Source organism: Cylas formicarius, unplaced genomic scaffold, assembly GCF_029955315.1.
Source record: "Cylas formicarius isolate icCylForm1 unplaced genomic scaffold, icCylForm1.1 PGA_scaffold_4__25_contigs__length_36172078, whole genome shotgun sequence".
Taxonomy (NCBI): Eukaryota; Metazoa; Arthropoda; class Insecta; order Coleoptera; family Brentidae; genus Cylas; species Cylas formicarius.
Genome location: NW_026844334.1, coordinates 710,972 through 735,435, shown reverse-complemented (window position 1 = coordinate 735,435; position 24,464 = coordinate 710,972). Strand labels below are relative to the sequence as shown.

The 24,464-nt window shown below is 39.5% G+C and overlaps 2 protein-coding genes across 6 annotated transcripts; one reads left to right on the top strand and one right to left on the bottom strand.

The window, feature by feature from the left end:
• Positions 1 to 907: 907 nt before the first annotated feature.
• LOC132701190 (V-type proton ATPase 116 kDa subunit a 1) lies at positions 908 to 24,421 on the top strand. 5 transcript variants are annotated; one of them, XM_060668923.1, is made up of 13 exons: positions 908 to 1,149; positions 1,211 to 1,387; positions 1,444 to 1,572; positions 15,728 to 15,819; positions 16,448 to 16,489; positions 16,841 to 16,967; positions 17,900 to 18,076; positions 19,127 to 19,339; positions 19,394 to 19,684; positions 21,135 to 21,615; positions 22,411 to 22,881; positions 23,927 to 24,098; positions 24,159 to 24,421. In XM_060668923.1, the coding sequence occupies exons 1-13, from the start codon at positions 1,033 to 1,035 to the stop codon at positions 24,259 to 24,261; spliced, it is 2,592 nt and encodes an 863-aa protein (XP_060524906.1). In that variant the 5' UTR covers positions 908 to 1,032; the 3' UTR covers positions 24,262 to 24,421. The 5 variants fall into 5 exon arrangements, with proteins under 5 accessions (XP_060524906.1, XP_060524908.1, XP_060524907.1 ...); XM_060668925.1 differs by lacking the exon at positions 16,448 to 16,489; XM_060668924.1 differs by lacking the exons at positions 15,728 to 15,819; positions 16,448 to 16,489 and adding an exon at positions 11,069 to 11,181.
• Positions 7,493 to 11,056, bottom strand: LOC132701193 (uncharacterized). The gene is made up of 2 exons (XM_060668930.1): positions 8,790 to 11,056; positions 7,493 to 8,739 (listed from the first exon to the last, which is right to left on the bottom strand). Exons 1-2 carry the CDS (start codon positions 9,202 to 9,204, stop codon positions 8,126 to 8,128), a joined length of 1,029 nt encoding a protein of 342 aa, XP_060524913.1. The 5' UTR covers positions 9,205 to 11,056; the 3' UTR covers positions 7,493 to 8,125.
• Positions 24,422 to 24,464: the final 43 nt, after the last annotated feature.

Below are 24,464 nucleotides of genomic sequence, written 5' to 3'. Positions count from 1 at the left end.
CTTTTTCCCGAAGATAGAAAAATTCTTATTCGATGGGCTAAAGCAACTTTACTCCGGAGGTCATTTTCCAAGTACTAAAATTAAAGTTACTCTCTCAAATTAGCGGTCGGAGCAATGTCGCATTCAAACGATGTACCGTCGTTTGAAATTTAACCTAAAAAAATCGGATCATATAACACAAAAAATTAATGAACTTCAGTAGTCGAACATGTTTTATCGAAGGACTTATCATTTGGGTGGTTTCTACATGGATTGGCGCAAAGTTCTTATCTTATTTTAGAAAGTCGAAAAAATAAATTCAATCTAAACTCTGAAACCAGAAATGCACAGAACAGCTGCATAAAAGTTACACGCGTTTAACAGCGTCCGACTTTGTTATTCTTTGCCATACGATTTAATAAATCATAATGTTGAAAACTTCAATTCGAAATTTATTTATTTAAATGGCAGAAACGTATGGCTTATTGCACGGGCATTGATTTATTCTTTTCTGTTACTAGGGATAAATTTGTTAGTAAAGTTATTGCGTTGGTGTATTTATAAGTTTACGGGCAATCTACATAAACTAGGTTTTAGTCTGGTTTACCGAGGTTCATTTTGAATAGCATTAGCCTAGACTTCACCTTGTAAATATTTATTGTTTGTACATGTATACTTTGAGTATTATTCGCCATAACGCGATGGTTTGGGCAAGCGTCCTGGTCAAATTATGTTTTGTTCGGTGGTCCGCGGTTGGATTTTTTTTCGGAACGCCTGCTCCCGGGGCGCCGTCGCTTTGATTCGAAACAATAATATAGTTGTCTATGATTCGAAACGCCCGCGCGAGTGCATGCGACACTCGCCGCGTCGATTAAACTTTGAGCGACGCTCTTATCTCGCCGACGCACGCGCGTAGCGCCCAACCCCGCAACAGCGGTGTATCGACCGCTCCAGCTTCTGTCATTCGCGATCCGTGGTGATGAATGTGTGTTGAGTGTCGACGCGCGGTGCGAAGAAATTTTGTTACAAGCGAAGAGGTGACGTGGTGCCAAGATGGGGTCCCTGTTCCGGAGTGCGGAAATGACCCTGTGTCAGCTTTTCCTGCAGAGCGAGGCCGCGTACGCGTGCGTATCCGAACTCGGCGAGCTTGGTCTGGTCCAATTCCGAGACGTGAGTTAAAAATAAACCCGGAGCGCCCCGTCGGTGACCTTGCGTCGTGTTCTTCCCGCAGCTGAACCCCGACGTGAACGTCTTCCAGCGAAAGTTCGTCAATGAGGTCCGCAGATGCGACGAAATGGAAAGGAAGCTCCGTTACCTCGAGAAGGAGATCAAAAAGGACGGTATCCCGATGTTGGACACTGGGGAGAACCCGGAGGCGCCCCAGCCGCGGGAGATGATCGATTTGGAGGTTAGGCTTCGGCGTAGTGCGGCGGGGGCGGCGTTTAACGATGCGGTTCGTTACAGGCGACTTTTGAAAAGTTGGAAAACGAGCTTCGCGAGGTCAACCAGAACGCCGAGGCGCTGAAGAGGAACTTCCTGGAGTTGACCGAGCTGAAGCAGATCCTGCGTAAGACTCAGGTGTTCTTCGACGAGGTGAGCGTGGGCGCGGGAGGGTCCAATTTTTATCGCTCTCTCGCCTGGCATGAATTTTTTAATTCTACCTTTTTTTTGGTTGTTTTCGCGAGCGCGACCGTTTTTTGTTTCGCGCAATTCCGACCCGTCACGCTTCCCGCGGGCTTAAGTGTGTTTGCCCGAAATGAGTGTGTAACTTTTTGCGCGATGTTGCCACATCTACCGGAAAATCCCAGTTTCCCTGGAATCCCGCGAACCGCTGTCGGAAGCGAAAAAAAAAAACGGTCACGGCCTCGAATCTGGCGACCGGTTTACACGGAGCGCTCGATTTTTCCCCCCCTTTACCACCCCGGATGTCAGCCGTTTCGAATTTTTTTTTTAGGCCGATAATTGTTTTTTAATCTCGCTAGTAAGATGCTGTATTTTGGCGGGGGCACGTTTTCCATTATCGAAAATGTCTCTGCAAACGTTTAACGGTTATTAACGATAAGAAGTTACCCCTATACCGGTTGTCCCCGTAAAGGAAAAAAACAAGATTATGGGGGGCTGGTACATTAAAGAATTTTAAAAAAATGCAACGATTTGACTTTTATCGTGACCTAAATTATGAACAACATAGCTTAACGCTCTGATTTTTGGAAAAAATCCACTCTACGTGTTATTATTAATGCCCAGTTTACTAATAAAATTAATTTAAAATGATATTTAAAATAAAAATTAAACGCTATTTTACTTTCTTTGCGAGACCTTCATTCCTTAGCTTATTTTCGAATTAATTTTTTCATCAATCTAATCTGAGAACGAACCTAATGTAACTAAATTATATGAAGTGGTTAATTTTTGCCCCAGCGTTTGCCAGTAATTCGGCCACTGCAAAAAAAAGAAGAGCGATCGGCCAGCTAGAGGCACAACACGACTCTTTGGTTTTGTAAGATTTTACAAATGATTTGTAATTGTCAAGAATGCCATGAAAACGTTGTTTGACGTTTGTCATGGCGTCTCTCGAAATTAGGGTTTTATCTGGTAGATTCCGGATAAGCAGGCATTGGTAATAACCCGTAAAGTAAAATACGACTTTTTTTGTTTCCGTTGAGTCCTTTAAATTCATATTTTAGGTTAGAATCATATTGAGATGCGGTTTTTATCTGTTGACGTAAAAAAAATCTATCGTTGCATTACTATGTGACAAATTAGAGTTTTATTTAACGAATTCTGGATAATTAGGACAACTCATAAAGTTGAAGTTATTTTGGGTCAGCCGGTATAAGGGGCGTCGATTTTCGTTTTATCGATTATTTTCGGCGCGGTGCTTATTTGTTTAAGCCGACGCGGGTGATTAATTGCCGGAATAAAGTTTTCGGTTTGTATTGGGACGAGATAAGTTTCGATGATTTATTTATGCACTCAATAAACGTCCACGTATCGAAGATACGGTAATTCGGTTTCACTGTAAATTTACGTTTGCCATTTTTTCTCGGATAACTTTACATAACGATCCTTATCGATTTTACTCGAGCCTAATCCACGTTCATTTACGACAGGGTCCCACTCAATCGTCCATTAAACATTAAAAAAATGTCAGACGTTTAGGTACCGATGTTAAGAAAATGTTTTTTTTTTAATTGGAAATATTCTTCATTGTTTTTTAATAAATAAAAGTAATGTTATAAGAGGAATCGGTTTTTCGCTTATTCTAAAATATACATCACTTTCTATATAGTAATACCCAGTAAGGAATTTACTTTTTTAAAACATTTTAATTTAATTATCAGGGATAAACCATCGGTGAAATAAAAAAAATTAATAAATAAAAATAACTTGGGGCTCTTAAATTTTTATTTAATCAAATTTCTCACTTAACCCAAAAGTGATTTCTCAATATCGGTGACCCCTGACGTACTAACGGATCTGTTTCCAAAAAAAAAGTAAAAAAAAAACTTCCAATTTTATGTTTCAGTTTTGATTTTTTTTGCCTCGGAATTTTTAAATAGCGTTTTTTGAGAGAAAAAATAATATGGGAAAGTTTCGATCCTTTTTTGTAGAATAGTTTCCGCTGTACCCTTTAAGGGTGAGTGTCAAACTTAGATTGCTGGTATCGCCGCTAGGTGGCGTAAAGTAAAATAAAGAAAAAGAAATGATTATTATCGACATTTTAGCTTGACAGTATTTTTTTTTAAATTATGCTTTGCTAAGAGAACGAATATTAGCATTCATCCATATATATTTTAGGTTAGCAAAATAAGACGTAAAGCGGAAAGTATTTTTATGAAAACTAGTTATTTTTACATAAAAAACGAGATTACGTATAATTATAATTCGCGAGTCTCTTCACACTGTTTACTTCTCGTGGTGGCTCCTAATGTAGACAACAAAAAATGCTTAGAAACGTAAAACGAATCTTAATTTCCAAGTAGATTAACGTATTCTTCGTCAGAAGTCTCATTGAATAGCAAAAAAAAATATATAAATATGTTTTCAGACACCGTGAATAAGTGGCTCAGGCGGGTGGGGGAGATGTAGTTTAAAGCTTTTTTTTTCATATTTTCTGTTCTAAACGTTTCTCCCTCTCAGGACCAATTCGCGAACTCGAATCAGGAACAGGCGGCCATGCAGCATTTCATATTTTTGTAAGTCCCCCCCCCCCCCCTTTTTTTTTCGAGTTTTCCGCCAACAGCACCGCCCACAGACCGATTATTAATAACCACTTTAATAACGTTTTATTGTGGTTGGTTGATCCTCTTAACATTGTGTTTTTTTTTTTTTTGAAATACAGCATCTTACTTACCGTTGTGCATGACTTTTGGTTTTCGATTCCGCACAAAAGAACCCTGTCCCTGACTCCCTTTTTTTTTTCGCCCCTCCACACTATACCGGCTGTCCCGATAGCTTGTCGCCTGGGAAACCGTTTGACGATGGAAGTAACGGGTAAATCAGAACATCGCGCGTATATTAAATTATTTTTATATATACAGGATGTCTCGCAAACGTAGGAGAAAGTAATATCGCTAATAGCGAATTATACTGTTAATTTTCAGCGTATTTTCGAAAAAATATTCATCGTTTTGCAAAAACTATAAGAGTTGCGAGGTTTGGCGGGAATATATACAGAGTGTCGCGAATAATGGGGAGAAATGAAGAAAATCGCCTAATGGCTGTACAAGTTTTTGATTAACATATGGCGAACATTTTTGTTGCCCCTAGATTAGTCAAATGTCGATATTTAACTCGTTAGCGTGAAAAGGTGTGAAAGGTGTGTTTGTCCGCTTCAGATATTTTAGATATTCAGATATTTTTCTTTTTTTACAAGTCTCTTCCCTAGGATTGTCGGCCAATAAGCACAAGAAAGGTCTCAGATTTAAAAATATTTCCCAAAATGTATAAGCTAGTTGTGTTCACCAATTTTGAGGCTTTTCTCTATTGAATTATACTTTTTTATACTATTGTTAGTATGAGCAAGCTCTTAGCCTTAAAAATATTTGCCAAAAAGTATAAGTTTCATCAACTTTGAGATCTTTCATATATGTAGTCTGTGTAGGCTAGTCTATATAGTCTGTGCCTCAGATATGTCATTGATATCATGCTAGTTTCATTTTTTTCTTTCTTTTTTTTTCTATTGGTTTCTTTACAATTGTCTGTTAATTAGTTGAGAAAGCTCTTGGACTTAAAAAATATTTGGCAAAAAGTGTAAGCTAGTTGTGGTCACAAACTTTGGGATTTTTCATCATTAAATATTACTCTCTATATAGTCTGTGCCTCAGATATATCATGGTAGTTTCATATTTTTCTTTTTTTTTTCATTATTTTCTCTACAAAATGCTAGCCGTGTTCATTAACCGTGATGCTCTTTCTATAGTCTTGAACTTCAGATATTCCGGCCTGTCATGCTAGTTTCATATTTTCCTTTTTTTGTTATTGTTTTCTTTGTCGTTATATTCCTGCATGTTGGAATAATATTGTTTTGGAAAAAGTTTAGGAATAAATTTACCACATCGCATTTTGCAAATACAGATTGTCTGGGACCTAGGTAAAATAATTTTTTGTTTGCTGAGGTTTTTTTTGTGTACAAATCAGTAAAATTAATTAGAAGAGTATATAAAAACAAAAATGCAGCTGTCTGGTTAGGGGTTAAATCGGATATTTAGCAATATTTGGGCCAGAAAACATGGGAGATTAAAAAAAAAAAACGGACAAAATCGAAACTTTGCTTTCCTGCACGTTCACGGGACATCCTGTATATTCGCTTCCGCGCCGCGTTCTAATTTATTATCTTTTTTCTGTCGCCCACGGGACAGCCCGTATATGGGAATTTACATCTCTAGCACGCGAGTTGGCTCCCGCCGAGGTCTGTTTTACTAATATTATGTAATATATATAACCCTTTTTCTGTGATGTCGGAATATATATTTCAGAGGCGTACGTTTGGATAACCCGCTTTGTAACTTGGACACGTTTTTGTTTTTTTTAATCGATCGATGTGTGTGTTCGCAGCCTGGCCTCGCATCGGCGGCGGTGGGATTTTTTTGCCGGGAGGGTTTTTTTTTTTTTCTCGGTGCGACGACGCGGTCGTATGATATACCGAATGTTTGTTCGTTATCAATCACAACGCGAGAATCCGAGCGTTTGTGGATAAACGCGGCCGAAAAAAATGGGGTAGCCTACATTTTGTTATTTGCTCATATATATATATATATACCTATATATTTTTTAGATAAACATAAGTTGTAACGGCGAGGAACGCTTTTGAATTTTATAATAAATAAACACGAAATAATAAAAAGTTATTAATTTTGCGTGTACGATTTTTTTTAAACGTATTTTACAGTTTAAGGTTACAAATCATTTTTAAAATTCAAAATAAAATTTTTAAAAATTGCCGTATAAGTTTGCCCATAATCCGCGTATTTTTTTTAAAATAAATATTTACCTCCTTTGCTTTTAAAACTCAATATTGCTTATGGTATTTTGGGTTTGAAGGTTTCCGAAGGCAAAAAGTTTTTTTGTTTTGAATTTTCTCCTTTGTTTCCAAAACTCAAATTTGCCTATAGTAATATGTGAGTTTGAAAGTTTCCGAAAGCTAAAATATGTACTTTTTTTGAGTTAAAAAAATACTTTTGCGCTGAATGTATCGTTTTGTTAAAAAAATATTTTCCCCTTTTGAATTTAAGCCCTTCATTTTTAAAACTCAATATGTGCTTATGAAATTTTTTGATTTACTAAAATATTTCTTAAATGCAAATACAAAAAAAAAGGTTTTTGATTTAATTTGATTTTTAGTTAATAAAATTTGTAAATTTAAGCGAAAGTAAGTGCTTTTTATTTTTTTATATATTCATTAAAAAAATATGTAAAGTGGTTGTTTTTTTTTTTGAAAAATTAACTAAAATATTTCTTAAGTGCAAATACAAAAAAAAAGGTTTTTGATTTAATTTGATTTTTAGTTAATAAAATTTGTAAATTTAAGCGAAAGTAAGTGCTTTTTATTTTTTTATATATTCATTAAAAAAATATGTAAAGTGGTTGTTTTTTTTTTTTTTGAAAAATTAACTAAAATATTTCTTAAGTGCAAATACAAAAAAAAAGGTTTTTGATTTAATTTGATTTTTAGTTAATAAAATTTGTAAATTTAAGCGAAAGTAAGTGCTTTTTATTTTTTTATATATTCATTAAAAAAATATGTAAAGTGGTTGTTTTTTTTTTTGAAAAATTAACTAAAATATTTCTTAAGTGCAAATAAAAAAAAACCGTTTTTGATTTAATTTAGTTTTTAGTTTATAAGTTTTTTTGTTTGTAAAATTGACAAAAATATTTCTTAAACGGAATGGTTACAGACGACATCAAAAAAATTCGATTCTTTTTGTATATTTAATTTAATGTTTTTTTTTTTAAATTTTAATTAGCATCATATCCCGAACAAGCATTCCTATATATATATATATATATATATATATATATATATATATATATATATATATATATATATATATATATATATATATATATATATACGAGGCGTTCGTGCTTTTTCGGTGCATGTCAGCCTCTCAAAATCACGTGAACCCGCCATCACGCAAGGTAAACCGGAGCGAAACGGAGATACATTAAAACGTCAGAACTAATTACGTTATAATATTTGTTTTGGTTAATCCTTTTCTGCTTACCCAAGTAACTGGGATTATATTTTTACAATAAACGCGAGGCGGTTATTTTCGCGCGATCGTCGTGAGGTTTTTTAACGCTTTTAACGTTTAAAACGGGCAAAAAATTGCGGTTTTGCCAGCTCGTCCCAAAACCCGTTATTTAATCGCCATTGTGGGTTCGAGAAAACGCACCGCAAGATAAAAAAAATAAATGAAATGTTAATTGCAGCTGAGAATGTTAAATAAAAAACGTTTTTGAACAACAAAATACAGCGAAGTCGCGATCTACTGAACTTATTTTGGCAAAGCAATTTTAAAACTATATACAGGGTGCGGCAGCATAACTTCCTTTTTTCAAAACTCAATAAAAACTATTGTGTGCATCGGAAAATCTTTATTTATTTTTTATAATGTAGGTACATGTCTAAAGTTTTTATTTACATTGTTTTGAAGATCAAATCTGTTAGGTGACGTCCCTCATTCTCCATACATTGCGTAAACCGATATCTGGCGTTTGTCATGACTCTTGTTAGCATAGCTGGTGTTATGTTGGCAATTTCTTCTTCGATGTTGGTCTTCAAATCTTGTAGGGTTCTTGGACGATTCACATAAACCAGGGATTTCAAAAAACCCCATAGAAAAAAATCACAAGGGGACAGATCGGGAGAGCGTGCCGGCCATTCCAAATCGCCTCTAATTGAGATAAGGCGCTCTGGAAAGTGTTCCCTCAAAACAGCCATCGATGCTCTTGAAGTGTGTGCTGTTGCACCGTCTTGTTGGAACCAAGTGTCCCCCAAATCCAACTCTTCTAGCCGTGGGAAAAAAAAATTCTGTAGCATGTTTACATACCGGTCCGAATTCACTGTCACTGTAACCTCATTTTCCTCAAAAAACCAGGGACCAATAATTCCAGCTGAGGAAATTGCACACCACACTTTGGACTTTGGGTGAATGCAAAGGCCTTTGATGCAATTGTCGAGGGTTGGTGTCAGCCCAGTAGCGCATGTTTTGTTTGTTAACCGACCCACATAAATGAAAATGGGCTTCATCGCTAAAAAAAAACAATAGCACCCTCGGGAACGACATCAAGAAGAAGCTCACACGCGTTCATCCGAGAATTGAAGTCACGTTCTGTAAGTTCCTGCACTATCGCCATCTTATAGGCATGAAAATGAAGATCATCACGAAGAATTCTTCTCACAGAACGATCGGATAGTCCAAGGGCAGATGCGTGTTTGCGCGCAGAACGCCGTGGTGATCGCAACATTGAACCTCTCACTGCTTCAATGTTCTCACGTGATCTAACGGGCCGAGGGACTCCAGTTCTTCGTTTTGTCGCACTTGCAGTTTGTCTGAATGTAGTGACCCATGTAACAATTGATTTGCGGTCTGGGACGGGAGCCAACGGGGCTAAATTAAACCGATTCCGAAATGCACGCTGTGTTGCAACAACCGAACAGCCGCTTGAAAAGTAGGCCTCAACGGCAAAGGCACGCTCCTCACTATTCCAACGCATGATGGCGACTGAACCGTGTCGGGACAAAACTTTACAGTACCCCCTCTTGAACGAGACCGCTAGCGCCCCACTATGACATCAACTAACTGAATGGCGCGCATTTAAAAAAAGGAAGTTATGCTGCCGCACCCTGTATATTAGTTAATGTTTCCAATAATCGGTCATTTTCTTTTGCATTTTTTTAGTATGCCAATACGCATCTCGCACTTAACTGAATATAGGGCTTGTCGAATGGTTGGTGGTGGTCCCAGTTCAACTTCTTCATCTTCCTCTGTATCTCGACCTATTTTAGTTGTCTTCATCGCGAAAACTTAAAACATAAATGGTACTTGATGAAAGAACAGATTTAAAAAAGTTGAGAGTGGTGTCCAAGAAAAAAATTCTTTGTCAACCATATTTACGCACTCAGCGGACATTATCCTCTTCATCATGCAAGTTGCCAGTTAGTAGGTTTTTACGATAAAATAACTTGGTCATTCTGATAACAGTCTGGTCCATTGGTGACATAAACATTACAGTAATAAGACCATCAGGACTTTTTAAGTCGGCTTTAGGTAAATTATCCAACAACAATAACGCCTTAACTGGTATCGCGACTTCACTGTATGTCAAAACAATTTTTTTTATAATGAAGCCGGGCGCTTCAGAAATCCTTTGTTTTTTTACCAATTTCCATAAATATAAATGAAACACACAAAAAAATATTAATTGCTATTGTTAGTCGATGTTCCACGATTCGTCAAAACAATTATAACACATTGTGATAATACAAAGCGATTTTTAGTTTTTGTAGTTTAGTTGGTTAGACAGGACCAAAAAAAATTATTTTTTAATTCTCCTTAATTGTAGCAGAAAATGCTGAATACAAAAGTTTTATTCTCGATAAGATGACATAAAAGTATTTTTGCTCACGCTTGTCAGGCGAAAAAAGAATTAGAGGCAATTATCGCATACGTGAAAGGAACAACATTTTTACATGATTTCGTACTTGTCATTCATCGCTGAAATAATTGCTCCCCCTGTATAATACGGCAATTTTTTGTGTCTTAACGGGTTGTGACGTTATTTGGAACTGACATTTTTTGTTTCCGCACTCGCTTCGTTCTGGGAAAAAAGTGTTATGCCTGCCTAAACCTTAATAACCGAAAACCTAAATTGGGCTTGGGTTAGTTAGGAAAAAAACGGTATTTCTTATAATCTGCGCATGCCTATGTAAGGGATAAAGCGAAACATTTCCCGAAAAAAGTCGCTAAAGTGTGTTTATATTTTATAAATTAATTTAAATGCTCAATAATATTTATATACGTTGCGTTTTTTACGTAGGTTCCAGTGGCGTAGTCGGTTTTCTTATGAAACTGGCCAATTACAAAATTAAAACAACTTTTCCAAAAATTTCTTTAGAAACCAAAATGTGTATGTTTATTTTTTGGGTCAGATAAATAGTTAAAAAAAAAATAAAGTCGAAAATTTGCAGATACCTTCTGGAACGTCTAAAAAAAAAGAACAGATAAATAATTTCTAAAAAAAAACTAAAGTCAAAAATTTACAGATATCTTCTGCAACGTCTCAAAAAAAAATTTTTTAAAGTTGTTTTGATATTTATTTATTAATTTATTTATTTTTTATGTTTGTGCTACCTTTCATCTAAAGAGTGCGCGTTGTCTTTTAATTTCGAATTCTGTCTAACATGTTTTGTGTTTTATTTTCCAAGTATTTATTTTTATTATTATTTTTTTTTATTTATTTTCGTTTTATGCGTTATTTGCGTTTTTATTCGGGTTTCGCGAGTTTTTTTTTGTTTTTCGTTCTTTAAACGCCCCGCCTCTCTCCCGCCGCCTCCCCCCCACCGCCAATGCGTCGCCAGGCCGCTGAACATCAGGCGTCTGCCCAGATGGCCGATCCGTCGCGAGAGGAGGAGCAAGTCACCCTGCTCGGGGAGGAGGGCCTGAGGGCCGGCGGCCAGGCCCTCAAGCTGGGGTTAGTGCGTCACGAATTCTTCTTCTTCTTCTTTTCCACCTTCTACTTTTTTTCGCGGTTCGGAAAGCGTACGCAGGCGCGACCCGCGACGGCATGTCGATGACAGATTCTCTGACTTGTCGGAACTTGTCCTGTCCTGGGTGACACTTGTCGCGGTAATTTTTTGAATTCTATACAAAATTTGATGAGAATTTGATGTTTGGTATAAAATCTGCATGCATTTTAAATACAGTGGCTTACCAACTAATTAATTCAGCTTTCAATTTTCATGCAAACCTTCTCGTGGTTATTGTTTATAAATATTAATAGAATATTAATCGTGTACTCTATAACTTGTGACGTTCTTACGCGAGATAAGTCTTAAGACCATAGGCGTACATCCAATATATTCTAGGGTTTTTTTGTTCTGCTTACAAAATTAACCGAAATAAAAAATTTACCCTATATACAGGACGTCTCGAAAAACTCTCGCAGCGCCTGTAACTTTGATATTTATGTTTTTCCGTATATACAGAGTGTTCCGTTTAAAATATCGAAGTTAGGTGACGATTTCGCCGCTCAAGATCGAGAAGTTTTTTTTTTAATTTATATATTTTTTTCACCTATATTTATTCGAATTATTTCGCACCTCCGGGGCGGGGCAGGACGTCTTTAGGATATATGCCGTCACGGATCGTCCGGTTTTCAAATTTTTTACGATTTGTTGGATGCGGTTTACGCAAAAACTAAAATAAACAAATAGAAATGAATTGAAAAAAAAAAGTCGGATGTCGTTCTTCCAGCACTATACCTACATCACAGCGGATACGATCAGTTACCGGAAAACGCTGAGGCAAGGTTATGTTTGTGTCGTGTAACTTCACGTTCCCCATCACCCTGTATATTTACGCGGGATTTTTGGATTCTACGGACAATAAGGTGTTCGATACCTAAGCCTTAGGGTTTGTTAAACGAATGGAAGTTTGCCAAAATGTTTTTAATGGATACTTGGTGCGATCAAGTAGAGCAACATTTTTCTCAGTAACTAAAAAAGTGAAAGCTTAAATCCCTATTTAAAAAAACTTTTTCCTAAGACGTTCACGTATATCTTTAGAAAACAATTTGCTTACTAGGATTTTCACTTATATTTTTAGAAAACAACTTGCATACCTAGTAAAGTAAAGTAAAGGAAATTAAAAGTAACCTGTGCACTAGTGACTTCCACATATGTTTACAAGTGGAGTAACATTTTTCAAAGTAACTAAGAAAGTGAAAGTTAAAATGCCTATTTTTTTTTAATAAACATACTTTTTCCTAGGAGTTTTACATGTATTTGCAAAAATAAATGTTTTCTAGAACTTTCACATATGTTTTTCACTACTATTTTGAGCAAACACACTTCTTACTAGGGTCGCATATATTTTTAGAAAGTAACTCGTGTAAAAGCACTTTCGGATGCGTTTACAAGTAGAATAACATTTTTGACTAAGAAAGTGAAAATCCCTAATTGTTTTTAGGACTTTAACATATATTTTTAGGCAACAATTTGCTTACCAGGGACCTTCACGTATATTTTTAAAAATAAACCGCTTACTAGGACATTCGCATAAATTTTTAGGAATCAACCTGGGTAATAGGACTTTCACTTATATTTTTAGAAGACAATTTGCTTACTAGGGACTTTCACATATATTTTTAGAAAATAACTGTTTTTTTTTTTTTGAAAAACAACGTATTTACTGGGAATTTAACGCACGTTTACAAACAGATTGCAGAACGGGGTTAGTTTTATTTAGTATCCATGTTAGTTTGAAACACTTAGAAAAATTTCACTCTGCTTGTAAATTATATGTGAAATATCCAGTAAACACTTGGTTTTCCAAAAACTGTTATCCAATGCTAGTTTAAATTTCTGTAATACTTAAGAAACACTTAAGTCAGGTAAGAACTAACCCAATTGTAAAATCTTTCCCGTTTTATACAGAACGTCCAAAAATGTATTCTCGCATTTTGACCCGGATGTTCCGCGTCGTGTATACTGAGCCAAAAATCCCGCGTACGTAGGCCCTTCGAGTATCGCGCAAGCGCCCCCCGACTCAGTTCCCCGCCCCCCTCTATCTACTTCGCCCCACCCATCTGTTTTTTATTATTATTTTTCATGAACAGTAAATAGGGTTAGGGGATAGAGCGACACGATGTTTCAAATTTTCACTTTGTTATTATTTTTTTGGAAATCCCCGCCCTTCTCCTCGCCCGCCTGCGCGGTACTCGAACGCATCCCCCCCACCAAGCTGGGCTAAGGGTTCTCTCTTCGCGTTGGGGTCAGCGGACCAGAGGTTGTGGGAACTTTGAAATGTCGTATAGTCTAATCCCTTATTTATGTGACGTAGATATTCGAGTCAGATATACGGGGCGTCCCGAATAAAAGGCCCCGTATGTTTGGCGCGTTTCGCTGGAGGCGGCGGCAACGCGGCAATCTTCCGGCACCTTCGCCAAAACTTAAAAAGCTTCTAATAACCACTAGGTGTGTATCAAAAGAAAGTGGGAACCCTCTATAACTTTTAAACGGCCTGAGATAGCAATTTGAAAGGGTTAATATAGGCTGGACATCCAAATGTTTTGACAATATGCAGTCAAACGGCAGTAACTTTCGGATTTTAAATGGCACAGCCTATATTTTTTTTTTGCATTTTTGGATTCAGAAGATCATTCTACGTAGGATAGGACGGTTTTTCCCATTTTTTTTATGTTCTTTAAGTTTTGGTTTAATTTTAGGAGGCTGTGACCATCATGCCGCCGCCTTTTCACCCGCACCATTAACCCTCGTTAACACGTAACGCCGCATGTATCCCTTGTTGCCTACCTTCCGTGTCGCCCGCGTCGCCGCGTTTGCGAAAGCATCAAAGATTGCGACCGGTACATTCGTCGCGGATATTTGTGACGTCACGTGACCTAGTTTACAGTCGCAACCTTGTGCGCCCGGCGAATCTTTGAATGCTCTTCCGCGGCATAGATCTCTCTCTCTCTCTTTCTCTTTCTCTCTGACACTCTCTCGTCGCTTGGTTAATTGTTTAAGGCAAGCGGGCATTCAAACGGTTTGACCCGCCGCCGCCAGGGCGCGCGGTAAGTACTGCGTGCGCATGTTCCCCTTACGTTCTGCGAGACTGTAAGCTTAGTCCGTTGACTTGTCTGCGTGTGTGTATGTGTTTATGTGCGCGCAAAAGACGAAACGGAGGTTTTAAACTGTGACAGTCTGTTCGCGTTTTTTTTTGTTTTATACGTTAACACTTTTTTTTTTTTAATAAAGTGTAGTACTATTTACAAATCTTCTGTATTCTTCATCCTCTAACCTGTACTTGTTTATACAGTATATTTCGACGCCAACGGTTTCTCTGAAAATAAAAACATTCAATAATTTTTAAAGAAATTTCTTGTTTAATAAATAAATGCCTTATAGTTATTTAGTTATTTCTTTCTTGAGTTCTCGACTTTACCAGTGCAGTGGCGACCTAATTAGCGAAAATATAAAAATGACATTTTTTATTTATTTATGATGTATATAAATATAAAACAAACAACAATAAATCTGGCGATCCAAGGATGTTGTGTTTAAAATCTGAAGATTATCCAAATGAAGACGGTTGTCGGTAGATATTTTCAATTTAAGATAAGGTTTTTTAATAAATTATATTGCCGAATCTGCTGTGTCACCAAAAAACTCGATTTTTGCGTCGTGTCCCTTCATTTGGCAGATGACAGGTTATAAGGTTTAGTTACGTTTTTGATTTTTTAATGGACCTGTTTTTATATTGAGGCAGTTATTGTGAATATGCTTAATGTAACACATACAATTTATGCATGTGATAGGTAACATTTCGTTTTTTTTTTTACTCAGATCTAATAAAATGTAGCTGTTCCTCTTTCTGTTGGGACAGATTCTATACAGATCCAGTTTATTCAGATTAGGGTACAATTTTGTGTTGAATGGCACTTGGTCGACCTAAATTTCGAAAAAAAAGCATATTCGGAAACAGATAAAAAAATTTAAAAAAGATTTACAATAAATATTAAATAAAAATTTAAAAAAATAGGATTAAGAGATCCAGCGTGGCTTAAATGGCAGAAAAGTAGCGTATGTATAGCTTTGTTTTATTTTAAATCGGCGATACCGTTGCGTAGATACAAGGGGAAAACAGAAAATGTCCATTTTTGTCACTATGTCAGCTTTCCTGTGACTTAAGTTCGTAAGATCTTCTGTTACTATTGTGGTTTTTCAAAAATGGACATTTTGCTCTTTCACTCTGTATCTTCTATCCTCACGTAGATTATTTTTTGGCACTACGCCCCTATTCCTCCCTTTAAGCGATGCTGTATCTCTTACCAGTTTCCACCATCTCCATCTGCATCATCTTATTATACTGTTATTTGTTTAAAAAAAAAATTAAAGTAAATCTCTTCTTATCCAAACTGACGATGGTTAAAATCCCATTTCGTCTTTCTCGCCTGGGGCTTCTATCCGTAGTATATTAGCGATGGGGGTTTGCTAATGTGTTGTGTTGTTAAGCAGCACGAGGGGTGCACTAATCCCACAGAGTCTATGACGCGGGCCCTCATTAGTGAGGACAGTATCGCAAGGCAAAGCGGTCCCGTTCAACTAGGGTATGTATACGTGTAACCTCTACCTACTCTCTTTACTCACACCGCATGTCACCATCAACTTCGTAGTCACCCCTTTCTCGGCCCGAAGCGACGCGGACGGGTGACGCCGAAGTCAGTAGTAGTTAGGCAACCCCGGGTACGACTGATTACTATCCGCGTGGACTACGTTCGTCGTGCGGTGACGTCATCCGGCCCACTTGGAGCAAAAAAACCACCTAAACCTTGTAAATAGCCCATGAGGATAAATAAGTAAATGACAAAAGTGCTGCAAATGCAAGTAACTAAACGACCATCTTCTCTACGTCCTTTCAGAATTCCCGCGTAAGTTTCATACGATATTTCTCCATTTTTTTATTTTTTATTATTATCTTAGGACATTAAACAATATGTTGCTCGCGAAGCTTCGTCAATTATCTCCTTTTATGTTCTTAACGATGATGTCGTTCTACAGTCCTTGAGAATTTGGATGAATTCCGGTGAGCCGTGGTACGTCACGCGCGCGCGCCGACGAACGTCGTCTTCGAGCAGTGCCGTTCGTCGATAGTTTCGTGTAGGGGCATGCGCGCCATCTTATACTGTACAGTGTGTTCGTCTATATTAAACTGCGTAATGTTATTCTTTCGAGCAGTTTTCCGGAGAAACCTCTGGACCCGGAGGACTACTACCCATGGTCAGTAATTAATGTTACTATTTTTCGGTGCTTCCTTATTTTTTTTCCCCGCCGTTTCTCTTTCTCTCTCTCTCGCTGTCTGTCTTTCTCGCGATTGGACTGGTGTGTGGGTGTGCGGGTATGTGTGTGTGTGCATAACGCGTTCTCGAATACACTACACTGGGTCGGTATGCGCTGGTAAGAACAACGTTTCCCCCCCTTTTTTTTTCTTTCTCTCACTCACTCTCTATCTCTCTCTTTTTGGGTGTCGTAAAAATATGTCGCTTTCCAACTGTACTAATCGAAGCAATAACGTTTTTAAACTGTGTCTGCGAGGAGGCTCACTGACGCGTGCTTGTATTCCGTAAACAGTTTCGTCGCCGGCGTCATCCTCAGGGAGAGGATCCCCGCCTTCGAGAGGATGCTGTGGCGTGCGTGCCGGGGCAACGTGTTCCTACGCCAGGCGGAGATCGAGACGCCACTGGAGGATCCGTCGACGGTAAGTGCGGCAAGTAGAGCGCTAAAGTAGGCGTAATATCCAATTTCATCGGCGACCGTCCGGTCGGACGTAGGCTCCTTAAGTAGGTGCACTAACCGATTTCATCGGCCACCGTCGTCGGACTTGGTAGGGTAGGGGGCTGTCTCAGTCACATTAACAATTACGTTAGAGGTTATTTCAAGTCTGTCCATAGATATAAGAAAGTGACTAACTGATACGAATTAAGGAAAGACCCGGGCAAGCTGTAAGAATGAAATATGACCGAACAGGTCGGTACTTTGCGTAGAATTTAATTATTTGGGGTTTTGTTAGCAAAGATACTAAATAATATTTATTTATTTGTCTGTATTTATATTTAAATCTAAAAAAACCGTTTTTTTGCCAATATTTTATCCTCGGAAAAGACTGAGGATTTATAAGATTATCAGTTGCTCGATATTTGAATCGTAGACAGGAGACATCGCGCTGCCTTTTTTTCGGAAGTGTCAATGTACCCAAAGGCCTTCAGTCCCACGTACTTTTTAAAAAAAATCTTATAGATTCCGGCTGTATCGAGAACGCTGACGTTTCGGCCGTCATCCTGTTGGCTTCTTCAGAGTCAACAGGATCGTTGTTTTGTAAATAGTATTACGGAAGCCTGTGGAAAATTATTTAAAAAAACAATAGTAAAATAGACGATTGCGGTGTTGTTAACAAGAATTTGTTTTTCTATGTAACTTTTACAGGCATATGAGCTCTGTAAATGATTATAAGACGCCAATTTTTTACAGTTCAAAATTACTTACTAAAACATCGAATGAAGTATTAGTTTCGAACCAAAACTAACGTTTCACTTTGAGAGTGTCAAGTTTGGCGCACCCTGTACGATACGGAATCTCTCGCGTTAAATATAAAATGAAACGTCGCTCCTGAGTTTTGCATTTTCGTCGCAGGGCGTGCAGGTGTTCAAGTCGGTCTTCATCATATTCTTCCAAGGCGATCAGCTGAAGACGCGGGTCAAGAAGATATGCGAAGGTTTCCGGGCCACCCTGTATCCGTGCCCAGAGGCGCCCGCCGATCGCAGGGAAATGGCGATGGGCGTGATGACAAGGATAGAGGATTTGAACACGGTTAGCTCGCTGTTTTCGGAGTGGGGGGTGTGAGGTGCTGATAGTGTGGAGCGAAACTACTAACGACAATGCTATTTAGAAACATCTACATTCTTCCTGCGTCGAACTTGCTGACGTTTCGTCAATCATCTTGTTGGCTTCTTCAGAGCTTGACAGAAACTGCCTCGCATTTTACTCTGTACCTGCTTATATATTGTTTGTGGGGCGGAGCTAAATGAGGACCATGAACATCGTCTCCGATGACTGATTCTCATATTGGTGACCCCTAAAGTTATTCGACTTATTCCAAAGTATGAACGCATTTCTCTAAAATCTAATCCCGAAATCGTAATGCTAAAAGCAGATATAGGAATACTACGGTGGTCATGAACATAAATGAATATTAGGAAAAGATTGAAGGTATTCTTACAGATGGATGATGTCGTCAACTTAAAAAAGATCCTACGCAACCTTAAATCTGTTATTAACTCTGCTTTTCTCTCTAATAATTTCCACATTAAAGATATTAAGCCTTTCATCACAAAATACACTTTCAAATAGCAATGAGCTCGAAAGCAATCCCACACTACCACTTCCTTATTTTCTAAACATCACTGACCACATATCAAAAGTTCTAAGGAGATACAACATCAAAAGTAGATTTACCCTTGTCCAAAAATCTCTCAACAATCTTCGATCCGTCAAAGAGAACATTCCATTTGGGCAAAGAATACAAACATCGGAGAGACCAGACAAAAAATATCAGCTAGGCTCAAAGAATATGAAAGAAAAATGAACTCATTCCTTAATCAATTCTTCTACCAACGAAAAATCCAAGGGTCTATAGAAATCTATAAGCAACCGAACCGTCTTAACCGCGACTCAGCTCTTGTCACCAATATGGGAATTAGACGGTAGTTTCAGTTAAACTCTGAAGAAGTTTCTTTTAAAAAATGTTATATCCGAACGAGATCCTAGATTTGCTGACCAAGAAGTAGGCGTTGGTTGCGTGACTATTGGTCTCGTTCGGACCTGACGTGGTCATTAACGATGCTAACGCTGAGTGCGCAGGTGCTGGGTCAAACGCAGGACCATCGCCACAGGGTGTTGGTCGCCGCCGCTAAGAACATCAAAAACTGGTTCGTGAAGGTGCGCAAAATCAAAGCGATCTACCACACCCTGAACCTATTCAACTTGGACGTGACGCAGAAGTGTCTCATAGCCGAATGCTGGGTACCCGTACTGGACCTCGAAAACATCCAGTTGGCACTTAGAAGAGGCACCGTAAGTGTTTCGGAGGGCGTACAAAGAGAACTGGTGCAATTTTTGGGTTTATAGGAACGAAGCGGCAGCTCGGTACCGCCCATCCTCAACCGGATGGACACGTTGGAAGATCCGCCCACCTACAACCACACCAACAAGTTCACGTCCGCGTTCCAAACGCTGTACGACTCGTACGGCATAGCGTCGTACCGCGAGATGAATCCGACCCCCTACACGATCATCACGTTCCCGTTTTTGTTCGCCATCATGTTCGGCGACCTCGGTCACGGCTTCCTGATGGCCACCTTCGGCGCTTGGATGATACTGAAAGAGAAACCGCTGGCCGCGAAAAAGTCGGACAACGAGGTCGGTCGCTTGGCGCTTTCAAAGTATTCTACCGAAACTGTTTGGGGTTCCTTTGCCTTTAGTTTAAATTATGTCTTAAGTTAACATGTACCTCGTACCGTTGCTTTCTATGAATTATTGTTGCTCCTGATCAGAAGAATCACTATTGATTTTCCCACGAGTGAGCTTTGTTGTTTCACCTCTCCGTGCATTCATCGCAAAAAAAAGGTTTCCTTAGATCTCTAGGGTTTGGTTTGGTTTTTATCTTGCCTGACATATGAGAAGTTGAGGGTTTGCTTTTTTTTTCGATAGCTGTTCGAACCTTTTGACCAAAGTGTTTCTGGTTGTTCAGATCTTTCTCGATGTATTTGAGTTCTTCTTGGTACGCTTGTGTTGTGCTGCGGACCCTTTCAAAAATTGACCTAATCACTCCTTGGGAATGGTTTGACGCGTGTGCCGGCTTTCTGTGATCTGTTTGCTGCCTTGTTTGACTAGAACGTATGGCGGTTGCCCGTTGATTTCCTGCTCCATCGTGAACTTGATTGTCGTCCTGATGTTATTGAAGTCCTGCTGGTGTTCAATGGTGTTGAATCCAAGATCCAAAGGATCTAAAACATCCATATGATTCTCTCCATAGCTATACAGCTTTATCCAGGTTCAATTCTTTGATTGGATTCCACATATCCACGATAGTGGCCTCTTGGTGTCGTTCATTGCTTCTGGTTTGGTTAGTCCCAGCAGGTGAAAACCCACTCCCGACGAGCCTTCAGATTAGGATAGTACAATCTGCACTTTGGGTTTTCTTCCACTGCCATTAGGCGTAAATGCCTCTTAAGCCTGCAGTGGCTTGTCGGCAGACCTTTCTTTGGTAGCTTAGTAAGTCTGTTGAAAATTTCTGAGCAATTCTCCTGTCCAGACATGTTTGTCCAGCAATCGCCGACATCCTTTTTATATAAAAGAAACACAGCAAGCTTCTCGTCTTGCACTGAGAACTAATTTTCAATGTTGTGTCTTTACGACCATGTTTCGGAATTATTCTAATATTTCGCATCGCATTTTTATTTTTATTTTATTTTAAATCACTTTGTATATTTTTCTGTCTTTTGTTTTTTAGGTTTCCTTTGGAGGTGTCGCATTTACAATTATTCTGTTTTTAATGTTTTCCGGTTTCTTGCTTTTCATATTTCGCTCGGTCTTATTTGTTTTGGTTAGTTCTTTTGAATTTACGCTTCTTATATTGTTCCGAAGTTACGGTTATTTTATATTTTATATTTGCGAGTTCCGGTTTCTCTTCGCGACTGACCGATCGGAGAGAGCAGCGCTCCGCCTTTATAGAACCCTGCGCCTGTTTCCGATAATTTAAACCGCTCCTCCATGGCTTTTTTCCCCTTGTTGTGTATGTGTTTTGCTTTTAATGTCCGTACTTCTTCGGTTTTGTTTATTTTTTTATACCTTTCTCTGGATTTTGTAGATCTGGAACATATTCTTCGGCGGTCGGTACATCATCTGCCTGATGGGCCTGTTCTCGATGTACACGGGTCTGATTTACAACGACGTGTTCGCGAAATCGCTAAACATCTTCGGCTCGAGCTGGCGGGTTTACAATCTGAGCCGCGGCGACGTGGAGGCTATAGCCTCGGACCACATGCTCGACCCTGCGACCGAGGACTACGTCGGCTACCCGTACCCGTTGGGGCTCGATCCCGTGTGGCAGTTGTCCAAGAACAAGATCATCTTCCAGAACTCGTTCAAAATGAAAATGTCGATCATAATCGGTATCCTGCACATGCTGTTCGGCGTAGCGATCAGCTTCTTCAACAACGTGTACTTCAAGAACCGTCTGAGCATCATCTGCGAATTCATACCGCAGATACTCTTCCTCACCCTGCTCTTCTTCTACATGGTGGTGCTGATGTTCATCAAGTGGTTCATGTATTTCGCCTCGTCAGACAGTGAGTAGCTTTTTTTTTTGCTAGTAATCCCGTATTTAAATTATTTTTAACGGGTTTAATGTTCGTGTTTAAAATAAACTCGCGGTAGTTCAAATGTCCCGCACGTCCCGCGTTTGAGTCGAACGGAAGTCTATAGCGATTTCTCATTGTTTAAAATGACACCAAGGAAGGAAAAAAGGAAATGATGAAAGTTGTTAATTCATTAGACGAAGAAAGGGTTTCAGTCGTGATTTGGCGAAGAATGAAGGTTTTTGATATAGGCAAAACTTGCTTCGAATGGTTTGTGTAAGTTGAAAGTCCGAATATTTCAATATCAGGATCGTCGGTGAAAGTGAAAGCTAAAGAAATTACGACAAACTTGGGCTATAAAAATGCCTGCGATGGGTGGTTTCAAAAGTGACCAAAATAAAAGTTTAGAGACTTTGTACTTCATAAAAACATCATGGCATAAAGTTAATGGCCAAGAATTATTTTACCAAATCATCCAGAATAAGAGTTCGCAGTCCTTTCCGGTTTACAAGCGATTTTCGAAACAGTTTTCGAATTTTCGAAATGACTTCTGTACCACCCAATTGCAACAGGTCCTAAGGTTCTAATGAATAACAAAAAACGGGCAGTTGTCTGTTCTCTGTTCAAACTCAATCCCCGTGCTAAATTCCTAATAGATAGCCGTTCCACGGAGAACAGAGAATAGACAATTGCCTTCTACAGAGAACAGACGATCGTCTGTTCTCCGTAAGGCGATAGCTTTCGAACCGTTAGAGCTAAAATTTTGATTTTATCTTGAAAACGCAGTGAGGGACCTGGAGTATAGTACCCGGTGCGCACCCTCTATCCTCATCACGTTCATTAACATGGTGCTGATGAAGAACACCCCTTTCGAGGACAAATGCAAGACGGCCAACATGTACGCGGGTCAGTCGGGCATCCAGACGTTCTTATTGTTTTGCGCGTTCGTCTGCATACCGTGGATGTTACTCGCGAAACCGATAATGATTATGCGCGGACGGAAAAAAGCGAGCGCGTATTCGGTGCAGCACCAGCCGATTACGACGACGACGGCGACGGAGAACGGCGACGCGGAACAGCCGATGCACAACAATACGGGTGGGCAACAGCAGGCGCCATCTCACGGTGCCCACGACGAAGAGCCCATGGGTGAGATAATCATCCACCAGGGTATCCACACGATCGAGTATGTGCTCGGTTCGGTGTCTCACACGGCCTCTTATCTTCGATTGTGGGCCTTGTCATTGGCGCACGCGCGTAAGTGCAGCTTTCTATTTTATCTATCTAGGTTTAGGTCGTTGAAGTACAGCCCTCGTATGAAGTAGCTGTAGCTCCTTCAGAATCTCAAGTTCCAGAGTGTAAACCTTTAGATTTCAGTATCCTGATGCTTTGGTTTTCATTTTAATTTCCGTTAAGCCCACTGCGCCCACGGTATCCACGTCTCCCTAACATTTGGACCCAGTGGTATTCTCTCCCCAGTCTTTTTCTGTACCCTTCTTGGCAAGTTCGACGTAGTGCGCTCCATAAAACTTTTCTCTAGCTTTGAGTATCTAACGGTGGCCCTTCGGTAAAGTTTCTTTTTTGGATGTCCTATGCTAGGCAGGTTCGACGTAATTGCATTTGGGCGTTAAGTTTAACGGCAGCTCCAGATTGCTATGGTTCGGCACCATTTCCAGCAACTGGGTGCGCTCTCGAAGGTCTCTCCAAATTTTATGGAGGGAAAATCTTTTTGAAGATTTTCTTTTTCCATTGCATCTTTCGACTTCTCATTATGTCCCTGATCATTTCGAGCATTCCCTTGAAGTGTTCCTTTTGTCCAGGGGTGGCGTCTACCTGGCGTAGTTTCAAACTTTTCAAGTTCACTCCAACACTTTTGGTTGTAGTATGCGACAGACTTCAGCTGCGAGTCAGATCAGATAGGCACAAGAAGAAGGAGAATGTTAATTCAGAATAGCAATCGGAGATTCAAATTTTAGAGGATTACCAATTGGTCTATTGGGGTCTGTTGCAAATGCCACCATAGTTTCATCTAGATTATCAGTGTTCTCTTCCACATTTATTAGGCTTGAACGCATTCGAAGCAGGCAGTAGACCTACCGACCTTTCTTTTGTAGTTTGGCAGGTCTGCTATATGGACGGACTTACGAGGAATTTCTTCGCAGGACTTTGGCCGACCACCATCTTTTGATGGTTGCTCTTGGATTGAACACAAGGCACCTTGCCAAGCTTTACCATTAGATCTAGCCCCATGGTTTCTCTATAGAGTCACTAAATAAAAATAGTGCCGCTTCTGATATTTCAGAGCTTTCGGAGGTGTTGTGGAACATGGTACTCAACAAAGGGCTGGTGGCCGAGGGCTGGACCGGCGGCATCGCCGTCTACATTATATTCGCCGTGTGGGCCAGCCTGACTGTCTCGATCCTCGTCCTCATGGAGGGCCTCTCGGCGTTCCTCCACACGCTCCGTTTGCATTGGTGAGTTACGCGGTGGGCGGAGCGTAACCACCCCTCTCGCTCACCACCTCGTCGTTACAGGGTGGAGTTCTGCAGCAAGTTCTACTCGGGGACCGGGTACGCGTTCCAGCCGTTCTCGTTCGAAGTAATACTCGACGCTTCCAACCAGGCGAAGGAGGAGTGATCGGCGTCGCGACGCGACCTTTAGTAAGCCCCGCCCCTCCCCTATCTTTCGTACTTAACGCGTCGGGGAGCAGGGATATTTATCGCACGCTACTTGTTAAGAATGTTTACGATGTAGTGGCGCCCCCTCTCAGAGGGAGCGCGTCAACTAATCCGTTTCGATGTGTTTAATAAATGGTATAAAAATAAATTTCTGTTTTTTTT